Raw genomic sequence first — 20922 nt, 5'->3', positions numbered from 1 at the left:
TGCAGACATTTATATACTACTGTCATTCCATTTTACTCAGTGCATTCCAAAAACTTTGCAAAAGTGCTGAATAGTCCTGACACACCACTTACACAGTATGCGCATTCATAGCTCTAGTATACACAGCCAAGCCAATTATAATCTGCTACTGTTGTTTTATTGACTCCATTATGTAAAAGCCTTTCTTACAAATTGTTTCATGACTTTTGCAGCTTGCAAGAAGCAAATTCTTCATCCAGAAAGCTGAAAAGTAACAATAGCATCTCCCTCCAGACTTGCATGTGTAAAGCAGTCTGTGTTCTCCTCTCCTGTATGAGTCAAAGGGAAATCTGTTTTTTCAACACTTAGAATATGCAGAAAATCTAGCCTGTCTGCAACAGAGATCTTTATATATTTTATGTATTTTATATTTTTTGTATTCCTGTCTAAGTATATAGGCAGGAAAGGGCACCCAGAGTGACAATCATCTCTTTTGCAAAGAACTAGCACAAGACACGCACAGTTTGAGCTGTCAGAAGAGCTCTTAAGTGGCCATTAAACACTGGCTTGTAAGGCCTTCATAGAGTTGAACTGAACCCCAAATGATTACTTTATCTGTACTGAGTATCTAGTTTCAATAGAGCTCCCCCCCAGATAGAAGAGGATTCAGAGAATATCTGGAGTTCTGCTGATTTCCTGGCTTCTAATATGAAATATTTTTTGTCTTTGGTAAAGAGTTTTAATATGCTGGACTCTGGCTGTCAATACCCATCTCTTTCATTTGGCCCTATTTACTGCTGATTTATACCTTTTAGACACAGCTTTTCTGGAAAGTAATGCTCTCCCAGTGCAGATAAACTGGAAATTGTGAAGTGCAACCTACCTATCTGGCCTTGAGGAAAGAGGGGTAATTTTAAAACTTCCCTGTAGGAAAGAAAGGATTACACTGTTATCTGCATGACCTAAAATGACTCATTCAAGAGATAAGCAAGGCTATTTGGATCGTCACTTGATTTGGCAAGAGGTTCTTGCTACCACACCCTCTACTTTCCTAACCTGTTTACATGGATATAGAAATATTTCTAAATATTTTCTTTAGCATGTGATGCTAAAGCAGATGATACATATGAAAAGTTCTCTTTTGTGGGAATAGTGAGAACTGGTCTTATTGCAATAATTCCTTCTTTTCTTTCTTAACTACCCTTTAGGTCAGACACTTGACTTACTGTTAATTTCACAGAAGTCATCAATTATGTAGGGGGAAATCTGGGTGTTTTAGCTATCTGCGGTATTTTAGATCTTCTGTATCATTATAGGCCCAAGGACTGTAGTGGAGTAGGACAAAGAAAGATTTGTCAGACAGAGTAAAAGCCAAAAGATTTAAAATTAACATAAATCAGAAATAATAGAAATAAACCATAGTTTTTAATAGTGAAGACAGTAATATTTGAATGAATTGGCAAGACAAATTTCCCATCTCTTGATTGGATGATTTTCTCTTCAGATGAGCAGAGAATTTTGGTTTCATAGTATAGATCTTGGACTGAATGTAAAATTGAATGCTTTGTGTTACATGGGATGTCAACTAAAATAATCTGAAGGCTTCTTCTGGCCATAAACCTTTACATCTGTGCATCAACAGCCACTGAAGACCATTGACAAGTGGTGATTTCCCTATAACACTTTCTTTCCCTTCTCACCAATTTTCCCAAGCTGTCTAGAACCTATAAAGAAACTTGGTTTAAAGGAAGTAATTCAACTGATGCCCTGTGTAGGTCAGCTGAAAGCTCATCATTTTCTTTCTACTGCTGGAAAGTCAATTACAACTGACTGAACTCATTAGGCTGACCAGCTGAAGAGGGAGCGGTGTGTGCTCTTTATACCCCGTCTATGGCAGAGCAGGGAATCAAGATACAAAATGTCTCTTGACATCATCCACTAAGTGAGCTTGGACAAGTCACTTTTTCAGCTCTTTGCGTTTTTCTTCAAGTCGTTGTGCCCTGTCAATTCTTTCGTGTACCCAGTGCAAGTAGAAAAGCAAGAAGAGCCCTCCACAGAGCCATGTGAAGAGATCATTCCTACCCTGACTTAAATCTGAGCTGAATCTGCTGGATCCTACTGCAGTAGTCTTCAACAAAAAGCACCGTTATAGTGAAATTACATTGTCTTGTGCTTGTTACCAGGCGTCCTCCCAGCTCAGCCAGAAAGCTGCCATGTTGGCTAAAGATTCAGAGGTTCTGTAACCGACTTGTGCAAGATTTAGGATTTGGCTGCTGCTGGTGTGGCGCATCCCTCTGTTAATTACAAGCACATGTACGCATAAGGAATGCAGCTCTTCAAATGTGAACTCCATGTAATTATGAAAGCAGTAGGAGATAAGAATAATTGTTTTCAGTTCCAGATGTCCTGTCTTCTTCAGCACTGCAGGAAGATTAAGTGAAAGTCGAGTAGGGGAATAACAAAGTTCAAATGCACAGCAGGATAACTGATGTTGACCAAAGTACTGGTAGGATCTAATGGAGTTCAAAGAAAATTCCTTTTCATATTCCTAGTCACTGACGAGGTTTCTCACTATCATTATAAGCACATCCATTTCATGAGCCAGATTACACACAGAGTGGGTGGTTTGCATAGCTATCAACCACGAGGGCTGAGCTCCCTTGTGCTGTAAACTGTTTTAATGAGAGGGGAGCTACAGCATTTTATGTGAAATTATTTGGTTCTCTGGTTTAACTGGCTTTGTTAAGGACTGCATTCCCTATCGCAAAACACATACGCTGCATGACATGATAAGGACAATTTGCAACATATTAACCATCTTGAAAGAGTGCTTTCTGAAAATTTCAGCAAATGCGATCAACTGGCATGTTGTGTCCGAGTGTGGGCTTAGGGATGAAATAAAAGAAAATTCAGTGGAGGGTTAGGGAAAAGGCAAGAAAAACTAATTGAATAGGGAGTCCACAATAGTTGTGCTTTGCCAGATTAATGAGTCACTGTTTGCTGTGCTGTTAAGGCCCAGGAGACTGTTAGAAACTCAAAGGAAGCCATGAAGTATTGCAAGTGTGTCTTAGTAGCAGAGCAACAGCATTGCTCAACGTAGGAGTAAAACTCTGCTCTCTCAACCGGCTGCATGACTTCCAGACTCCCGCAGGCTTCTTGCTGATTGTCCCAGCCACTGGGGCTGCACCTCCTCCGAAGCAGCTGTGTTAAGGCCACAGGGAGGAGATTTTGTCATTTAGGGCAGGTCCTAAAGGGGAACTATGTCGCATTTAAGCACGGCAGTCCAAAATTGTGAACCTGTAACCCCTCGCTGCAGCTGTTGCTCCGTCCTGGTTTCCTCAGCTGTTTGCACTGAATTTCTACAGGTGCCAAACGTGCTGCTTCGGGTATGTTTGGTACTTCTTTCCTTATATCCTTGGAGAGTCATGCTCAGAACACAGCAGGACCTTAAAAGGCAGGGGTAGTCAGTCATCCCTTTTTTAAAAGGCCAGAGGGCTGGTGCCCAAGTTGTATTTGAACCTTATGTGCCTGAGAGCTACAAACCCTTCTAGGGGAGAGCCTGCTAATCTCGGCACTGGAGGGAGGCATCATTCCCATCGCTTTTCATCACAGATTTTCTGCTTCACAAAAAGGAGTTACAGTTGCACTGGGTCTAGAAGAGCATGTGACTTTCCAGTCTATTGTTAGGGCATTTATTTGTACAGAGACACGGGAATTCTAAACCCAGCTTCAATGCTTGTTTATGTGTACTTCAGATTAGTTCCACAAAAATCAGTATTGGGAGTTATTTTATGCAATATTTTCAGTATTTTATGTAATGCTTTCAGTAATAAACTTGGCATAGAAAAGTAAGAATGTACTAGTGGAACTGTTGATGGTGTAAGCATGGGAGGGAGGTTCTCTATCAATGTAGGAGGACCAAATACTACACTGGAAAGACTAGAGAGGAATTGATGTAATAGGAATGGGGTGAAATTTAGGTCATGCACATATGTGCTAACATCAAGAATTTCTGATATGAAGTGATAAATGGAACTGATACTGGAGAAAAATTCAGATTTACTGAACAATCAGAGGATGATTGCAAAATGCTAGTATTTCTGGTAGAGACAGAAAAATACTTGCACTTCCATCCAGAATACTGGTAAGGCCACACCTGGAAAAATTATGATCATAAAAAAGACTGAAAAAGTCAGATTTCTACCTCTTAGGACATTAGAGGTAGAAAGAAAGATCTGCCAAAAAAAAGATCTATTTCAGCCAAAGACTTGTTTATCCATGTCTAATTGCCTATGAATATGTGCATCCAGAAAGAAGATTGAGGTTCTTAGATAGCAGCAGAATAAGGGTCATGGCCATCCAACCAGAGGAGGAGGAAACCCAGTTCATTTGAGGTAGAACTCATCAAGTTTAATAAAGGTATTACCTGGCACGGCTGCCTGTATTAGGAAGGATTGGGCTTAATGGCCCAAGAGATCCTCTCTAATGACAGTTCCCCTCAGATTCAGTTTGCTTGTTGTTTCTGCTGAAATGATCATGTAGTTGAAGGGAACTCTAGCAAATGGGAAAGAAAAAAAAAAATAAAAATGCCAGTTTCTTGTATAAAGCTGTGGAGCTCTTCCAGAGCCCCCTGGCTGATTCGGCTGGAGGAGATGAACCCTTGGCAGGATCTCCATCAACCGGCAGTTCTTAATGATGCACAGGGGGAAATCCTGGCCCCTGTGAAGTTGATGGAAGTTTAGCTATTAATTTCTGTGAGGCCAGGATTTCACCCTGGAAAGGGAGTCAAAAGTACATGCATGCCTTCAGAGACAGAGTGGCTGATTAAATACAGCTGGTGCACTGCTCTTTTATCAATCATTGATAAAATAGTGCCTTTAAAATATAAACTTTGGGTAAGCTTAACGGCAAAATTCAAACATGTTCTTTTACAAGCCTTAAAAGCAAAATTTGTCTGCTTTTTGTCTGATAAGAACAGAAATCATGGTAAAAAATAACGCATATACCCGTACCCATCTGCTCCAAACCCCCGTAGTATTTGATGTTCCACTGAAATGAGTGATTAAAGCATAGAAAAGCCAGTTAAAATATCTCTAGATGATACATAAAACTTTATCCTCTAAGGATCCCAAACTATGTTCCTCCTCATTTAATTCCTGAGCAGTTAACCACCAGCTAGTTCGTCTGGATTTCAGCACAGACTGTGCTTTCGCGGTACCCCCAGCACTGCCACTTCGGACACCCCCGAGGGGCCGGGCAGCGGGTCCCCAGGGCTGGAGTCGGGCTCTGCGGGGCTCGGTGGGGCCGGACACCCTGGACGGCGGCGGGTGGGAGGGAGGGCAGCGGGGGCTGGGGGCCACCCTCCCGGGCCCCGTGGTTGACCTGACACGGGCAGGGCGCCATGCAGAGCCTTGCCACGACGCGTGACCTGGCGACGCAGGACACACGCCAGTCCCCACCGTGCGCATCTCTGAAACGGGCATGTGAACCGCAAACCGGCGGAGGGCAGGGCAGGCTCCTTGCTCGCCCTGCCCAGCCGGGCCCCTGAAGGACAGCCTTCCTCCCGGCCGCCCTCCCAAACCGGAGCGGGACCTTCCCCGGTGAGTGCCGCCCCGCCCGCGGCAGCTCCCACCGCTGAATTTCCTCCGATGCCTTAATTGTTTCGCTCTCACCAAGAACTTTGTTTACAGTCCCTTGTGCAGCGAGCTGCATCCCCCTCTTAGGCTTGCTCCGGGCTAGTGTCCGCCGCAGTCCGGTCCAGCACTCGGGAGGTAAGGCACGGCACGGCACGGCACGCTGCGCTACAGCACGGTCCGGCACGGCTCGGCTCGGCGCCGCTGGACCCGCCCGGTGCCGCGGGGCTCCGGTCCCGCTGGTGCCGCGGCAGCGCCCGGGGCCCGGCTCCCCGCGCCGGCGGGGCGGGCTGGGGCTGCTCGGGCACTCCGGGAGCCTCCCCGCTCCGGCCGGCTCTGAGGCGGCTCCTCGCACCGCTCCCCCGGGCGGCTTCTCCCAGGGGATGAGGTATTACACTTAACGGCTCGGGGGGCTCCGCACCCGGAGCTGCTCCCGCAGGTCGGCGGTGCCCCCGCGGCGTTGTACCCCCCGTGCCTGCGGGCTGCACCCCACAAGCGTGCCTGCGGGCTGGCCGTGCCTCTCCTGTCTCCCCTCTCCGCAGAGGTGTTCGGGGATAGCCGTGACACGGGTGAACCGAGGTGCCTGTGGCGTTTTACAGACGCGTTTGGAAGTTTGGGGAAGTGTTTGGCTGACTCCCATAAACGAAAAAGGTGTGAGGGTTTGAATCTGGTCATTGTATTACCTAAAAACTTGGTGGTGGAAACTTAGCGGCATCCCGAGGCTCGGACAGTTACCATGGGTGTAATGTCTGTAATGTCTTCTCCTGCCTCTGGAGTTCAGGGCCTGATCCTGGAGTCTTGTAAGTACAAACTCTAGTTCTGTACTTGCAGGAGTGTTCACAGGGGGAAGAGCTGTGGGACTGTCTTCAGGATTACTGGAGTCTGTTGAATTTCACATGAACTCTGGCTCTCCTCTCGGTACAGCAGGACTCCTTATGCTGTTTTCCGTAGTCACTTTGATGCAAAACCGAGTGTGAAGCATGAGCATTATGAGTTACTGAATTTTGCATAAGCAAAAAAAGGTGTCTGAAATACTGTGCAAGATACAGAGAATCGGGTCCAGAGCCTGAAGGCAAAAAACTTAAATGCATCCCACTGGTTCTGAATGAAATGCAAATAAGGGGAAGCGAGTGTAGTGGCTGAGAAATACCAGCTCTTTGAACTGGCATAGAAAAATTCAGTATGTGGGAAGCCTCCTGAGAGAGCACCACACTGAAATGACTGAGAGTTATAATATTGGAAACTTAATGTATAGATTTGATGTGTTTCTGCTTCTCAGCTTTGTGGTGAGAGAGAAGGAAGAGGGAAGAAATCCTGTCTATAAGAAGTTGCTCTGTCAGATTTTTTGATAAAGGCATTCATTTAAAAAAAAAAAAAAGAACCTAAACTGTAGGTAATCAAGGACAAATACAAATAAATTACTGACAGGGTGATTAATCTTTTCAAAGAATGATGCTAGCAGAGTGGCTTAGGGGGCACAATTGCACTAGGAAGAGTTCTTTTCAAACAAATCTAACCATTCTTTTAACATGAGTGGAAGTTGAATGCGAGATCATTTCAGAGGTCTGCTTTTCTTTTAATATAATCATCTAGATTATTTATCTAAAGTGTGGGGTTTTTTTCTGAATTTCCCACCAAAGCTTTTCAAAAAGTTAAACTAATTGTTAGGTAGTGTGCACAAGAATACAGTCAAGGAGATAAGCAAGGAGACTTTCTTATTATTAGCTAACTTCAATAATCAGCTAAATATACTTTAGCTATGCCACAGGCTTATTTCAAGGGTCATCTAGAGAAGAACAGCAGCAGTTTGTGCCTGTAAATATTTGTGTTTGTGAAATGTTAGCATGGTCTAAATAACTTAAAAAGAGAAAAAGCCCTTAAAGTTTGTAGTTATATAAACTTACGAATTTATTCTCATCCCTACTTAGGACTCCTGTTTCAGTGTTGAAATGGTCTTCCATAATCATGCACATATAGAAAGGGAATGTTGAATAAGATTAGCAACATAAATCTCTGCTGCTTTATAAGTTTTACCCAGCTGCTTGGTGATTTCACAGCTGCTTCTGTAGTTGATAACAATTTCCATCGCTCTGCTTTCTGCAGAGTTGTCACACTGCTCTGCTGCAGATTCTGCTCTGTCCCTATTTGAGTTATGAATCTTGTTTTAAAAAAATCCGGTAACAGAAATGAACAACAGTAAATATAATGGACTTAATGATTATTACAGTGAGGTTTTGGACTTGGTTTGTTTGCCTTTTTTTTTTTTCTTTTTTTTTTTTTCTTTTTTTCCTCAGAGGAGTTTTCAGGATTTTATTACTTAGGTTTTGTTACAGTAGAGTAGATTTAAAAGGGGGTTTTAGTGGGAAGTGTGTTGTCACTGTCAGTTTACAGCTAGGAAAACTAAGGCACAGGGAGATAAAGTGATTTGCTCAAAGAAGCTGGAGACATAGAGACAAATACCCAAGTATTCTGAGTCATGGTTCACATAGGTGCAATGGAAATGAAATTAAATTAGATTTTTAACTATAGAAATTCATGTGCTTTACCTTTTCCTGCCTAGCTCTTTCTGGAGGACTTGCCTGGGTTGTGACCCTCATCATCAAGACGTCACATCATCAAAGGAAAATGTTACATAGGGCCAGAAATGGGTGGCTGCTGCCAAGAGAAGAGGCAGAAACCACTAGGAGAGTCAGAGGAAGAACATCTCCTGCTTCAGTTAGGTTAGGAGCAGGAGTCAGCGTACAGCAGGAGCCTTTCCATGCAGGAGTTTTGTTCTTAAGAAGCTGATAAATATCCAACAACTTTTCTTGTAGGAAACTTCCATGCTAGAATATTGTCACCTCCAGTTCATCGTTCAGCAACATCTGACACTTCAAAGCCTGGAGCGGCTCCTACTGCTGCATGACTCTGCCTTGAATTGACATATGAGACATCTGAAGCAGTATTCCTCTGCTTACTGAGCCAAGGGGCTTGTTATGATGGATTTCTCATGGACCTGGTAAGTGTGCATGCCAATGGATTTCTTGTTTTTTCACTAAATCTCAACTTATGATTGTTAGTGGGTAAAATATTCCTCTCCCCTTTATCCAGCGTTAGCCACAGATTGCCACAGAAACACATTCTTTCTCCAAGTCAAAGTAGCTCCTTAAGACAGTACTTCCAGTATGATTAGTGAGAGGATGCTGGTATTGCCGGGTATCTTTGCCTAAATTTCTTACCCTGAAACTTGAACCAAGTCACCTGTTGGCATAAGTCAGAAGTGACTTTGCTGGCAATAAGGACCTACTGCCCTATTCTAGGGCTGAATACCTTTGCTCACACTTCAAATAGGTCCTGTTGTTTATTTAACTTTTAGTATTTCAATAGAGGTTTGTTTATTTGTTTTATATGAATGCCTGTCTGCTTACATCCTATTACAGGCAAGAACCATGCTCCTCAGAAGTCACCAAGTATTTTGCCATTGACTTTATTTTTGTAGTTTAGGAGAATTTTTTTAAAATTCATGTTAGTTTTGGCTGTATAAATGTATCTTCTTTCTTAGTAAATCTCTGTACAAGATGTCTAAGAGATTTAATGTTCATTGGGGATGTATCTGAAGCAGAGGTTCAAGGTCTCTAGAGAAAGGGGTGAATACGCTTTGCTTGAATGTTAAAGTTTTTCAGAATAATCATGTTTACGATGAGCCAAATCCAAGCCTTTTCAAGTTATTGGGAAGTTTCCCTGTTTCTGTGACTGTTAGAGTATTTGGACTTTTGAATAGTTATTACAACATATTTGGAACTGAGAGATCTTTTATATGGAAAATTATTTTTTTTTCCTCCCTCAAATTTAATAATATAAAATGTTGAACAAATTGAATAAGGGCAGGATCAAAAAAAGGTGACATTTGGGGACCATATTCTCCTGTTGTGCTGAACTTATGTAACGTTTTATGGATAAGTATCATAATACAACAACATAATGCCACCAGTGTGAGTCTCACTGCCAAGTCAGTCATTATTGAAAATGCGGAACTTGGGCTCAATCCATGTGGGGACAGATCGATGGTGCTCTAGAGCAACGGCGTGGCTTTCCTGGGCTCTTTCAACTGATACAAAAGGTGCTTAATCATGTGTTATGATTCAAAGGGCAAAGCAACAGAATCTAGGATGTCTGAGGTGTCAGCATGGATCTATTTGCTTTGTCTGATACGCACTGATCAAATCCCCTTCCTGACCTTGGAGATACCAAGTACCTTCACGGAAACACACAGAATTGTGGGACAGCTGTGGCTGGACGGGGCCTCCGGAGGTCATCTGGCACAGCCCCTGTCCCTCTCACAGGGTCACCTGAAGAAGGCTGCCCAGGACTGTCTCCAGATGGCTTTTGAATATCTCCAAGGATGGAGACTCCAAAACCTCCCTGGGCAACCTGTTCCAGTGCTCAGTCACCCTCGCAGTAAAAACTGTTTCCTGATGTTCAGACAGAACCTCCTGTGTTTCAGTTCGTGCTCATTGCTCTCGTGTTGTCAGGGTGTGCGCTCAGTGGGTGCCCGGTTGTGTTGTGCTCAGCATTGTCACTAGGGAGGGAATTCTGCTGCGTCTGGTAGCTGCCAAGCCCCTTGCAAGATTGAGCCCTGAAGACAGCTGTGTACAGCAAGATATAATACTGAGATGAGCACTCTTCCTTAGGGCAGTGGAACAAAGCTTTGTCAAACCAGATCTGAACTTTCCTTCTCTCATTAGGGTTCAAAGAAACTCCAATACAAACTCTCTGACTAGATACAGAGTATAGCCTGTTTGTGCATGTGTGTTTAAAAATAGTGAAATCCTCTGTCTCACAAAACACACAGTCAGTTATATGAGGCACTGAGATACAAACCCAAGGGCTCTCTACAATGGTCAAATATATCTTAGCAACAAGGGTGGGAGTGGTGGGAAAGGAAAAGGAGAATATAAGTATCTGGCAATTAACTTCCTAGTCACAGATGTGAAGGTGATAAAAGTGATAAAAGCATTACTGCATTGCCAGCGCTCTTCCTTGTTCTCTGAGCTGCATATCATGCTGCTCATAAGAGCAAAAGCTACACAGTGTGGTGGAGGAGTCCTGTGAGCTACTCGCAGGAGGAAAACCCAGTGGTTCCCCAGTATCCCAGTCTCAGTTGTATGTGGTGGGGTGCACTGAGCACACAGCCTGGTCTAGGGCAGCACCGCCGTGTAGCCTCAGCACGGTCAGAGGCTCAGTGTGGCCTCCAGGGCAGTCCCCACACCACCACAGTCCCAGTGAGGTGGCCGAGGTCTGTCAGGGCAGCCTGTAGTGGTGGAGAGCCATGCCTCGTCCTGCTCTGATCAGGGGGACTCCGGTTAAGCACTGGGCTCCATGGAGCCAAAAGCTATTTTGCCTCGCAGTGCAGATGCAGTCAAGCTGTCCATGCTGCCTGGAGGACTGAGAGTGTGGGCAGTATGGAGACAGGAGGAACACAACCTACTGTAACTAAGATGAGTGAATATGACTGTAAATCTCCCTCCTACATAGCATCATGGATGTGGTTGCATGGACTTACAGGGGACCTCTTACTTTTGCACTAAGCCAATTTACATGGCAAGCTGACAGTCTGGCCTTGATGTTGCTCTAACAGTAGGTTACAGCTGGTGTTTGCTGAGTGCAAGGAACTCTCTTCATCCCCATTCCCCCCACATCCACACCTAGTCATGACCATTGGTGTCTGTCTTTGCAACTCTGTCTTTGGACTAGATGATCTTCAAGGTCTTTTCCAACCTAGATGATTCTGTGACTCTGTTCTGTCTAGCACTTACGCACATGCTGATGACTATTGTAAGAACTGATTCAGATCCTCCGCAATCAGTAGTGTTACAATTAAGCTTGTGCATAAATCCTTGTGGGGTCAGAGTGTCTGCTCGTTTGCCATCCTGAGTGGGACACTTTCGTGTCACCCATTTGTCACATAACGGTAACGTCTCGTATTGAACTCATGCTCTTCTCTCCACAGTGCAATGTGTGTTCAGCAGAGCCTGCTCTAGCCTAAGAACTGACGAAGTCAAGACAGTCAAGATGACAAACGAACCTATTAAAGAGATTCTGGGCGCTCCAAAGCATCCTGATTCTGTAACCACAGAGAAGAGTAATAATAATGACTGTGTGATAACCACCATCCCTCTTGTCAGTGAATGCCAGCTGACTGCAGCAACAGGGGGAGCAGAACTCTCCTGTTACCGCTGTACCATTCCCTTCGGTGTGGTTATCCTCATAGCAGGCATTGTGGTTACTGCTGTGGCATACAGCTTCAATTCCCATGGATCGATCATCTCAGTGTTTGGATTAGTCCTCTTGTCATCAGGACTCCTTTTGCTGGCTTCTAGTGCAGTGTGCTGGAAAATCAGGCAGCAAAACAAGAAAGCAAAGAGGCGGGAGAGCCAGACGGCGCTTGTGGCAAATCAACGAACCTTGTTTGGTTAAAGACAACCAAGAGAAGGCTGGACAGAAGACAGAACCTTTGTAAGTCAACTTGACTATTTATCAATAGGAGGGATTGCAGGTTTTAATTTAACTTTGGAAATTAACTGAAATGAAAACAGGATGGATTAAGAAATACTCTTAAAAACTCTGCAACTGCTCATAATATTTTTCTTACTGCAGACTTGGTAGTGATTCTTTCCGGGATGGAGGAGAAAACACTTTTCCTTCACAGAAAACAGTGTCGTCATAACTGCAATCATCATGACTGCATTCTTCAACATGCTGATTATGTTGGAAAGGGAACTTGTGAGAACTAAGAAAATAATTCGAACTGACTTGAAATGCCAGAGATCTCCTTAATACACACACTGTGACATTTGACCAAGGGAGAAGTCACAGCATTTGAAGTGACTACAAGGCCAGATTATCTGTGACTTAATTTGTAGCTCAAAAAAAAAAAAAGCAATAGCAACCAACCACACTGCAGATTGCTCAATAAGCTGATTCTTATATTTTATGTAACTTTCCCCTCCCAATATCTGTGGTACTTTCCCCCATTTTTAAACCAACTAATATTAATTTTGTTTTACTATTGAATAGAAATAGGTAGAAATGTGTAATTATATTGTCTAACCTTAATAACGAGGTATGATTATAGCTTAAAACATGAGACTTTTTTTGTAAACGAAAGTGGTCAGGTTTAGCACTTTTGATTATTTTGCTATAAAATTAAAAAGTAAATTTCATTAAAATAATATTCAGTGCTGCTAGACCTTTAGAAAATCTTTTTTTTTATTGCTATCAGGATAGCTTATATCTTCAACTTTGACTGCTTTGTGATTCTGTTCTTGTAAAACACCAGCTGTGACAATAACTGTGAACATATGTACTGCTGATCTCTTCCAAAAATCAATGTAGACTGTGGATTTTGGTTTGATAGTCCATCCCTCTTGCAGCTTGATTAACAACTCAGTTATTGAAAAATCATAATGGTCAGTTCTGCAAACACTTACTGGCATAGTCAGTTTTAGACACAACTATTAATAATAGCTTGTGGAAGCAAAGTCATCTGTGTAGTAAGTGTTTGCTGAATGAGCTTTGGGATTACAAAATTTTTATGAAAAGCAGGTGCCAAGTGTCCCCCATGTGTGTCTGAAATGTTTGATTCTGTAACTCTTGTGTTCTAGAGGTCTTCCAGCTTTTCTCAGGTAATGAATAACTGAGGGGCTGGTCCCAAATTGAGACCAGCAGGCCAGAACATTATTTCTTCATCTGTATCTTGAAGGACAAGTGGTGCTGAGCCAAGTCACAGACTTGCACCCCAGCATGTATGTGGGTGGCAGAAGGCAGAGGCTCTGCATAGAGTCCTCTTTCTTTTTATTTCTCTCTTACTTTCTCCAGACTCAAACGGGCTGGATGTGATTTTTGCTTTCCACTGCTGCAGTGAGCAAGGTCTGTGCTAGTGTGCCTCCTCTTTGCCCTCGGGAGCCTCTGGCACCCACCACGGCTGTGGCGATGCCACTGCAGAGCACACCTGCCCAACTGGTGCTGCAGGGGAGAGCCTTCTGCAGGCCATCCCGGAGCCCTGCGCTTCTCCTCCTGAAAGCACCCAGGCACTCTGGCTTAGGTGCTTCCTTTTCCTCTGCCCTCCGTGGTTTAAGCTTGTTACATCCATAACTTATCCCCGGATTTGCAAAATGCACTTCGTGTTTTAAATAGAGCCAGCTATATGTATGGGAGGGGCTGTTTGGAGTCAGTATTTGCGTTGCCACACTCCGTGGTTACCAGACGCTATAATAAAATCACTTGCATCAGAGGAAAGCTGACAACACATTTTAGCACTTCCATAGCACTAACTTAATCATGGCAGGAAGCTTTCCTGCTGCTAGGAGAACATGTTGCGTCACCAGAACATCTGACACCGGTGTCTAATGTCAATCACTTTGCTTAAGGTCATTAAAAATATTAGGGTGTCCCCTTACGATGTACAGGTTTTGCATGAGTGACAATTCATGGGAAATGCATAGCATGATAAATAATGGAACAGGTGGACTAAAGTGGTGTCTTTCCTGTTTAAAATGAGAAAAGTGATTGACATTAGCAAAGCTGGATAAGCTAAATAGGGCTGTTTATTTTTTTTCCCCTGGGAACACAATAGTTTTTCTGGCTATTTCTTCCCCCTCCACATTTCTTTTTCCTCAGTGGAATTTTGCGGGCTGCCAAGGAGAGAATTGTAGGGGCTGTAGAGATGCAGTGATTTCCACTACACACGTGTAGCAGCTCAGCCCCGTGATTCCCAGGCCGAGCCCAGAGCAGAAGCAGCCTGTTGCCCTCTTCAGAATCTTTCCCGTACATGAGTCCTCCCTTCACTATTGCTGTGGTACAGCCGAGCTTGAGTAGGGAAGGAAAACAGAAGTACAAGGTGAGGCTCTGCTCCAAGTCAAAAGAAAAGGCCAAACTCAGTGGGACAGAGGCAGTGGGACTTTGGGAGCAGTTTTTTCAGGAAGGGTAAATAAGAGCGAGTAAGAGACTCTTTGCTACTACTAGAGGAGATTTCCTTTCACTTATCTATGCTCTCTTTTATATTTACACTGCATGTGGAAGGACACAGCAGAGTGCCTGCACCACCCTCTGCCTTGCTCATTGTGGGGCATCTAGGCATGAAGGAGTGTGTAAGCAGTGACAGACAGCACTGCAGTGGCCCTAGGCGTGGTCCCCAAGCATAGCAAAGCTTCACATACAACACGGTGTCCCATAATACCACCTGACAGCTTGAGAGGCCTCTAGTAATATGGGGCTGCCATAGCACACACCGCTGAGCTCAGTAACATCAGCCGTATCCTAGTGAGGCAAGGTACAGGCACATGCAGTGAGTGAAAGCCTGCACAGGAACTCACTCTTGTTTGTCCTTTATTCAGAGAAGCAAAATAGCAACTTTATGGGGAAGGATTCCAGCACCTAGTCCTGGTGTCTGGCAGGAGCAAGGCAAAAGCTGTGAGCAGTTTAGTCAGAGACCTCATGCTGCTGAGGATGTTTTCACATTTCATCACTAAATTGCCACATGCCCTTAGAAACTGGTGCAGACATCTCCACCATGATTTGTGTGCATTGATTTTGGTACAAACTGAAGTAGTAGTGGCATCTCCTCTGAATGACCAAGTATGACATCCAACACAAGTCTCACAGTCTGTGTTTTTATTTCCTACAGATCTACACCTTACCTTTTCATTACTATGCTCTCCTCCCTGCACCCCTGGTCCTGGTTTCAAAACAGGAACAAAACATTCTTTTTAGCCCTTAAAAACAATCATTCTGGGAGAGGTGCTATGTGAGCACAGTGTGGCAGGCTCAGCACCTTCATTTTTCCAGAAACTGGTGATCTGGTTAGATCTGAAATGTTTTTTACAAGGGTACATTTACAGTGCTTTTACAAGGGTCAACCCCCTCAAACTGGTCAGCTACAAACAGCAAGATTTCTGCTTCAGCTTTTGAACACCGTGACCTAATCTGGAATGATTTGGGGTTTCACGCCTGGATGCTGGGTCATGCAATCCACCAAGTCTTTGAGACAAAGCCATTTGGAACTCCACAGTTGCTGTTTGGTGTTTCTCATGGGAACCTGAGAGGCAAAAGTCAGCCTGGAGGATGCAACCCTGTGGAGATCACAATGACTTTCCAGTTCAGAAACACCTTCCCTTCTGGTGTGAAAAGGCTTTGAATGCGACAAATGGTATTTTGGTTCTGGGAGAGGTTGGGTGGGAGCTGATGCAAATTTATTGTCACAACTGCTCGTCTCTCCCTTCCTGAAAGCTCTGGCAGCACTGCGCAAGCAAAATTGCCCTCACAAGGATAGAAAATTATCTAATAGGGGAATTGCGCTGGTGCACCAGGCAAATGTTACAGGGATCTTAAATAATAATTTCAAAACCTAAGCACAGGAAATTGTGTCTGTAACTACACCCTGTATTGCTATTGTACACAAAGCCAGTTATAGCCTGGGACAGTATTTTAAAATAATAATCAGTTTGGTATGACAATGCTTAGTATTTGTTCAAGTCAAAACGCCCAATTTACGATTCCCCAGTCACTTAAACTGTCATGTTTTGTACGTGACTGAGGTTCTAATACCATAATTTGCCAGGTTTAAAAAAAATAAAAAGAGAGAGAAAGGTTAGTTTCATGGACTTGTGTCAAGAACTAAGTTTCTCTGCCTTGGACACTCAGGAGAGCTCCTGTTACCAAATAATGAATGTACAGTATTACTGCAGCTCTACAAAATAGGAACCAAGCTCAGAGTATGGAATGAAGAAAGGCCTGAGAGTTTCATCAGGATCTGGAAGGGCCAGGCCAGGAACAAGTCCTGTGGAATATCCTGTATTCTTGCCCCAGCTTGGCTTATCCAGAGTCAAAGTCCAGGGCTACTGCTCCTTTAATATTGTTATTAGCATATTATTAGCAGGTTTCACCTAATTCATTTTTACAATGGGCTCCAAAATAAGAAGAGCAGAACAATATTGGCAGACATTATTTTGCATATGCATTTCCAATACCTCTGATGCTTTTAGTTTGTAGAATGTTTAGCTGTATCAGTATAAATCTTTGTCAGTTGTAGAGAGCTTCTATACATAAAAGTACATTAATATATCAAGGATTGCACTGTATGATGTGAAAAATTATATAAATCCTGGCAAAACTCTGTGTAGACTAAATCTTACAGTCTAAACCATATGGGAGAACAATGGTCTTAAACTGCAGAATCAACTTGAATTTTTGGCTTTTATTCAGGTTGTTGATGTCACTATTAACATGACAGAGGACCTAATCCTTCCTCTTGTGAGCAGCCAGTTGGAGTCCTATTGTCCTAACTCATGCATCCAAAAATTTGCATTTGTGGCAAACATGGCATTTTTGAAAACCACTTTTTTTTTTTTTTGTGCTTTCTAGAGTAAGAGAAAGAAAGAATTAAACTTTAAAAACAGAGAGGAAAAGATGAAAGAAAGAGAAGAACACACAACAGCAAATGAACACACAACTACATAAAGTCATGGAGGGACAGTAGAGCTTTACACAAGTAAAATATGTAAGTCTTGTTTCTGATACATCCTTGGCTGTATCCTCAGTTTCATTCTTATAAAATGCCTGAAATCCCCAGGTTAACATCAGTCTTAGATCTCACCTCTTTTTTTTTTTTTTTCCCCCCTTTTCTGTTCCCCAGGAACCAGTTAGCTCAGCAAAAAGCAGAAGTTTTATTTCTCACCATCTTTTGCAATCTGAAATTAAAATGGCCATTTGGGATCTGCGGAGGCAGTGCCCCCGTGGTTCTGTAAGTTATAAGGCGTTCAGCCAGGCTCTTGAAGAGGTAGGCGTTATATAGAGGCAAAGATTTCTGTACTGCAGCAAGAGATGTCAGTGAATAATCTGTTTAAAAAAAAAAGTAAATAACACCAGAGCAGCCCTTCACCACCTCTTCTCAGCCACGTTCCCTTTCAATCTGAAGGCCCGAGTTTGTGAATAGAGTTAACAGCTTTCCTGGAAAACTGGCCCATGACATTATTTCCTTGTGAACTCCATCCACCTGTCATGTTAGGGCTTGGTGCGACGCCAGCACTGGCAGGAAATAATAGGCAGCAGGATGCTGGTGTGTGTCGATGGCCCTGACCCTCCCATTCCTGAACATGAATAAGCTTCAAGCTCACAAGGCGTCACAGGAGCGCGGCTTCTGGGCCCACAGAAACGCATGGGTGGGATGCACAACCACTAAAATAACATCCAGCCAGCCCAGCCGCAGCAACAGAGCTGCATGGGAAGACATGGTGTCACATTCTCGTGGCCTGCTGCTCTTTGTTCTTTTGCCTGTGCTCTCGCTGTGTTTTGGATAGTACAATGGCTGCTTAACAAAGAGAAGAAAGTACAAAGTATGTCTGTATGTGAATTAGCTGAGATTCCCCAAAGGAACACAAAAGCTTCATTGAACAACTTTCACCACTTCTCAAGGGAAATGCACGGGTGAGGGAACCTCAGCTATATCAGCTTGAAATGGTTTGCAGCTAGCTTTCTCCTGATACTGCACCATTGTCCCTAGGAAAGGTAGTTTAATTCAGTATTTAGCAGGACAAACTCTTGGGAGACAGAATGGTGAATTAGGGAAGCCCAAATCATCCCTTAATGAGACTTGGGTTCAGTTTGTGACATGGTGCAAACTGATGTGTGTGTTCTTCAAGACTACCCCAGCAGCCCCTTGTCAATCTGGGTAGTTGGCATCCCCGTATCCTTCACAAACATTGGGCAGAGTGCAGAGAGGAGGACAGGAAGACTCCTTATTCCCACTTTCCCCTCTGCCAGACCATGTGTGACAAAATCTGGTTAGGTTCTCAAATGGCAATTCTTCTCTGAGGTACTCAGTATTAATCTGGAATATTAGTCCTCTTGCTCCTCATCTCAGAGCTGCAGGAGATAGCTGTGCTGTCCTGAAGGACCTCTTATTTTTAAAACCAAAGTCACTAGTCCATTTTTTAATATCTTGAGCTGTTCTGTATTGGTATATTAAAAAAAAAAAAAAAAAAAGATAGATCATATACACACACATATGCTTTTTGACTACATGTAGGGGCAAATAGCTGCTTGCAGCTTAAAAATGCACTCCCCCAAAGGAAGCTTGTTCCCAAGACTGATGGCCAAGAGCCAGAATAATTGCTGGAAGGGCCGGGCATGTTGGGGCTGCAGCTGAAATGAAACTTTCTTTGTAAGCCAGGGCTCACCACCTCCCCACTCCCTTTGCAGTCTGATAGTTAAGAAATATCTGATCCTACAAGCTAGCTCTGGCTTCTTGTGGTGAGTTGTCTGCTCCTCCCAGTCAAGCCATGATCATTTTTCTTCATCTTCCATGAAATGGAAAAGCTGAAATCCCACTATACTTCACATCATGTAACTCAAGAGTTCCTCAGTTAAGAGTGCTGGGGTCAGATACACAGTCTGTCTGGTTAGGCTTAGTCCCCTGGAATCGATGGGCTATGTTATGTATCACCATCTGTGTTGCCACTTCTGTCTTGTTTTAGCTAGATAGAGACAAAGAAAATTTTATTCTTTGCCTACCAACTGATGGTGCTTCAAGGAATGACCTCTGCTATCACACAAACAAAGGGTTTTCCAGCCATCATTCTAGCTTGTAAAATAAATTTCTAAAGAAACATCCTGATCTCTTAGTCATTTCCCTATAAATAGTTTTCATTAAAAAGTCCAATGACTGGATCAGTTGTTGCCTGATCTGGAACAAAACTGGTACAGATTAGGTTTAATGAAATCCAGGCTTGAAGCAAACCATCCTGTCACCCCTTACCCTTTTTGCCCAAAGGCAAAACTGCTGAAGTGAATAATGTCATTCCTGTCAAAGATCAAAGAGACAGTCAAGTTATTGCTAACATTTAAACTCTTGCAAGGTGAGTGATTAAGTGTAAGAGGACCAACACCTTCATTTGCCTTTTGAAATTAAGAAAACCCAAACAACCTAGAAAATAAGCTTTTCTTCCCTTGACAAACTATTTCAGTTCCTCCATCATGGCAGCTGGGACATGACAGGCATCATAGCCCAAATTGCCACCAGCTCCAAGTTTTGTGAAAATGTAAACCATCAGTGTTGAGCACAGCATTCACATCACATTCACTGACTTGCTCAAGCTCTGCCCCACTGTGTGCTGAAATCAGTGGGGCTGAGATGGCTTTTCTGAGCAGCCATCTCTTCCTCACTGTAGCCCAGGCTGCTTGATCATGCCAGACAGGACTAAGGGACTTACCTCCAGACACAGAAAAGTGCAATTGTACTGTAAAGTGGCCAGAAGTGAAAGCATCAAGCCTGAAGCTCGGGGCAGGACAAAAAAAATCAGGAAAAATCCATGTGCATGTGTGCCTTTTGCTCATGCTAATGTTAAAGCAGAGGTAAGTATGCCAGAGAAGGACTGAAGCACATTGTCAACCAGCTCAGAAAGGCTTTCACCATTGCTGCTCATGATGGATCTGTTCACTGGGTAGATAAAGGACTTTGTTTTGCTTTGTGTAAAGCAGATGACAGGAGATCTGGGTTCCACACAGTGTTGCTGGGCACCCTGGAGCATCTGACAGATCACAGTGTGTTGCTGCTAACGCACTTCTGGCAGCGGCTTTGTGGGACTTCAGGGGAACTGGCCGTTAGATCATCTCCCATGGGGCACCAACCAGGACTCGATCAGATGGTATCAACTTTCACTGTGGTCAGGATGGTCAATAAAAGCCTTCCCCTGGTGGTGGTAAAACCGTTTGTGCTTCTGTTGAAGAATTACTGCTCAGTCGTGTTTGTAATACAAGCAGCTCTTTCCAGTCACGGCTACAAAATTTAAAACTGGCACCAGAACTGGCCATTACTGAACAACACAACTGCACGGGAGCTGGCGGACAGTCATTCCCCCACCCAGCAAATCCCGTTCTACAACCACCCTGGACCTCAGCACTTTTCCAAAACTTCACTGTGTTTTTACAGGACTCTGGTCCTGTAATCCACTAACTTTGTGTGTATTTTGTGTTAGCTTCACACCGAGCTGGAGAGTGACCAGTAAGTACAGCCGATGGCTGTGCATGACAGAGCAGGGTGCAAAGCGGGAACTGGGGGGAACTGGGACGTGCACGGGCCCCTCTCCCATTGCAGGGGGGAGCAACAGCTGCCCGCCACTGCCGAGCCAACCTTTGCGTACGGGGCCGGAGCTGTGGTGGGCTCCAGGACGGGCTCAGCAGAGTCCCGCTGGCACCGCAGGGCCAGCCCAGCCCCGTGTGCCACCTTCCCCCGGGCCGCCGCGCTGCACCCAGCTCCTGCACGGCACTGAGGTGC

At 44.0% G+C, this 20922-nt stretch overlaps 1 protein-coding gene across 6 annotated transcripts; it reads left to right on the top strand.

The window, feature by feature from the left end:
• The first annotated feature begins 3303 nt into the window (after positions 1-3303).
• TMEM100 (transmembrane protein 100) lies at positions 3304-17123 on the top strand. Of its 6 annotated transcripts, none has more exons than XM_074921969.1 (4): positions 5538-5750; positions 8426-8610; positions 11602-12107; positions 17013-17123. In XM_074921969.1, the coding sequence occupies exon 3, from the start codon at positions 11664-11666 to the stop codon at positions 12066-12068; it is 405 nt and encodes a 134-aa protein (XP_074778070.1). In that variant the 5' UTR covers positions 5538-5750; positions 8426-8610; positions 11602-11663; the 3' UTR covers positions 12069-12107; positions 17013-17123. The 6 variants fall into 6 exon arrangements, with proteins under 6 accessions (XP_074778067.1, XP_074778068.1, XP_074778070.1 ...); XM_074921968.1 differs by lacking the exon at positions 17013-17123 and adding an exon at positions 12249-12840; XM_074921966.1 differs by lacking the exons at positions 5538-5750; positions 17013-17123 and adding an exon at positions 3304-3365 and having other exon boundaries at positions 11602-12840.
• Positions 17124-20922: the final 3799 nt, after the last annotated feature.

The sequence above is a fragment of the Athene noctua genome, chromosome 18 (genome assembly GCF_965140245.1).
Source record: "Athene noctua chromosome 18, bAthNoc1.hap1.1, whole genome shotgun sequence".
NCBI classification, from domain to species: Eukaryota; Metazoa; Chordata; class Aves; order Strigiformes; family Strigidae; genus Athene; species Athene noctua.
This window is presented reverse-complemented; position numbering and strand designations above follow the sequence as displayed.

Excerpts from the sequence above, each read along its gene's own strand:
- TMEM100 (XM_074921969.1), top strand. The coding sequence starts at position 11,664 with ATGACAAACGAACCTATTAAAGAGATTCTGGGCGCTCCAAAGCATCCT.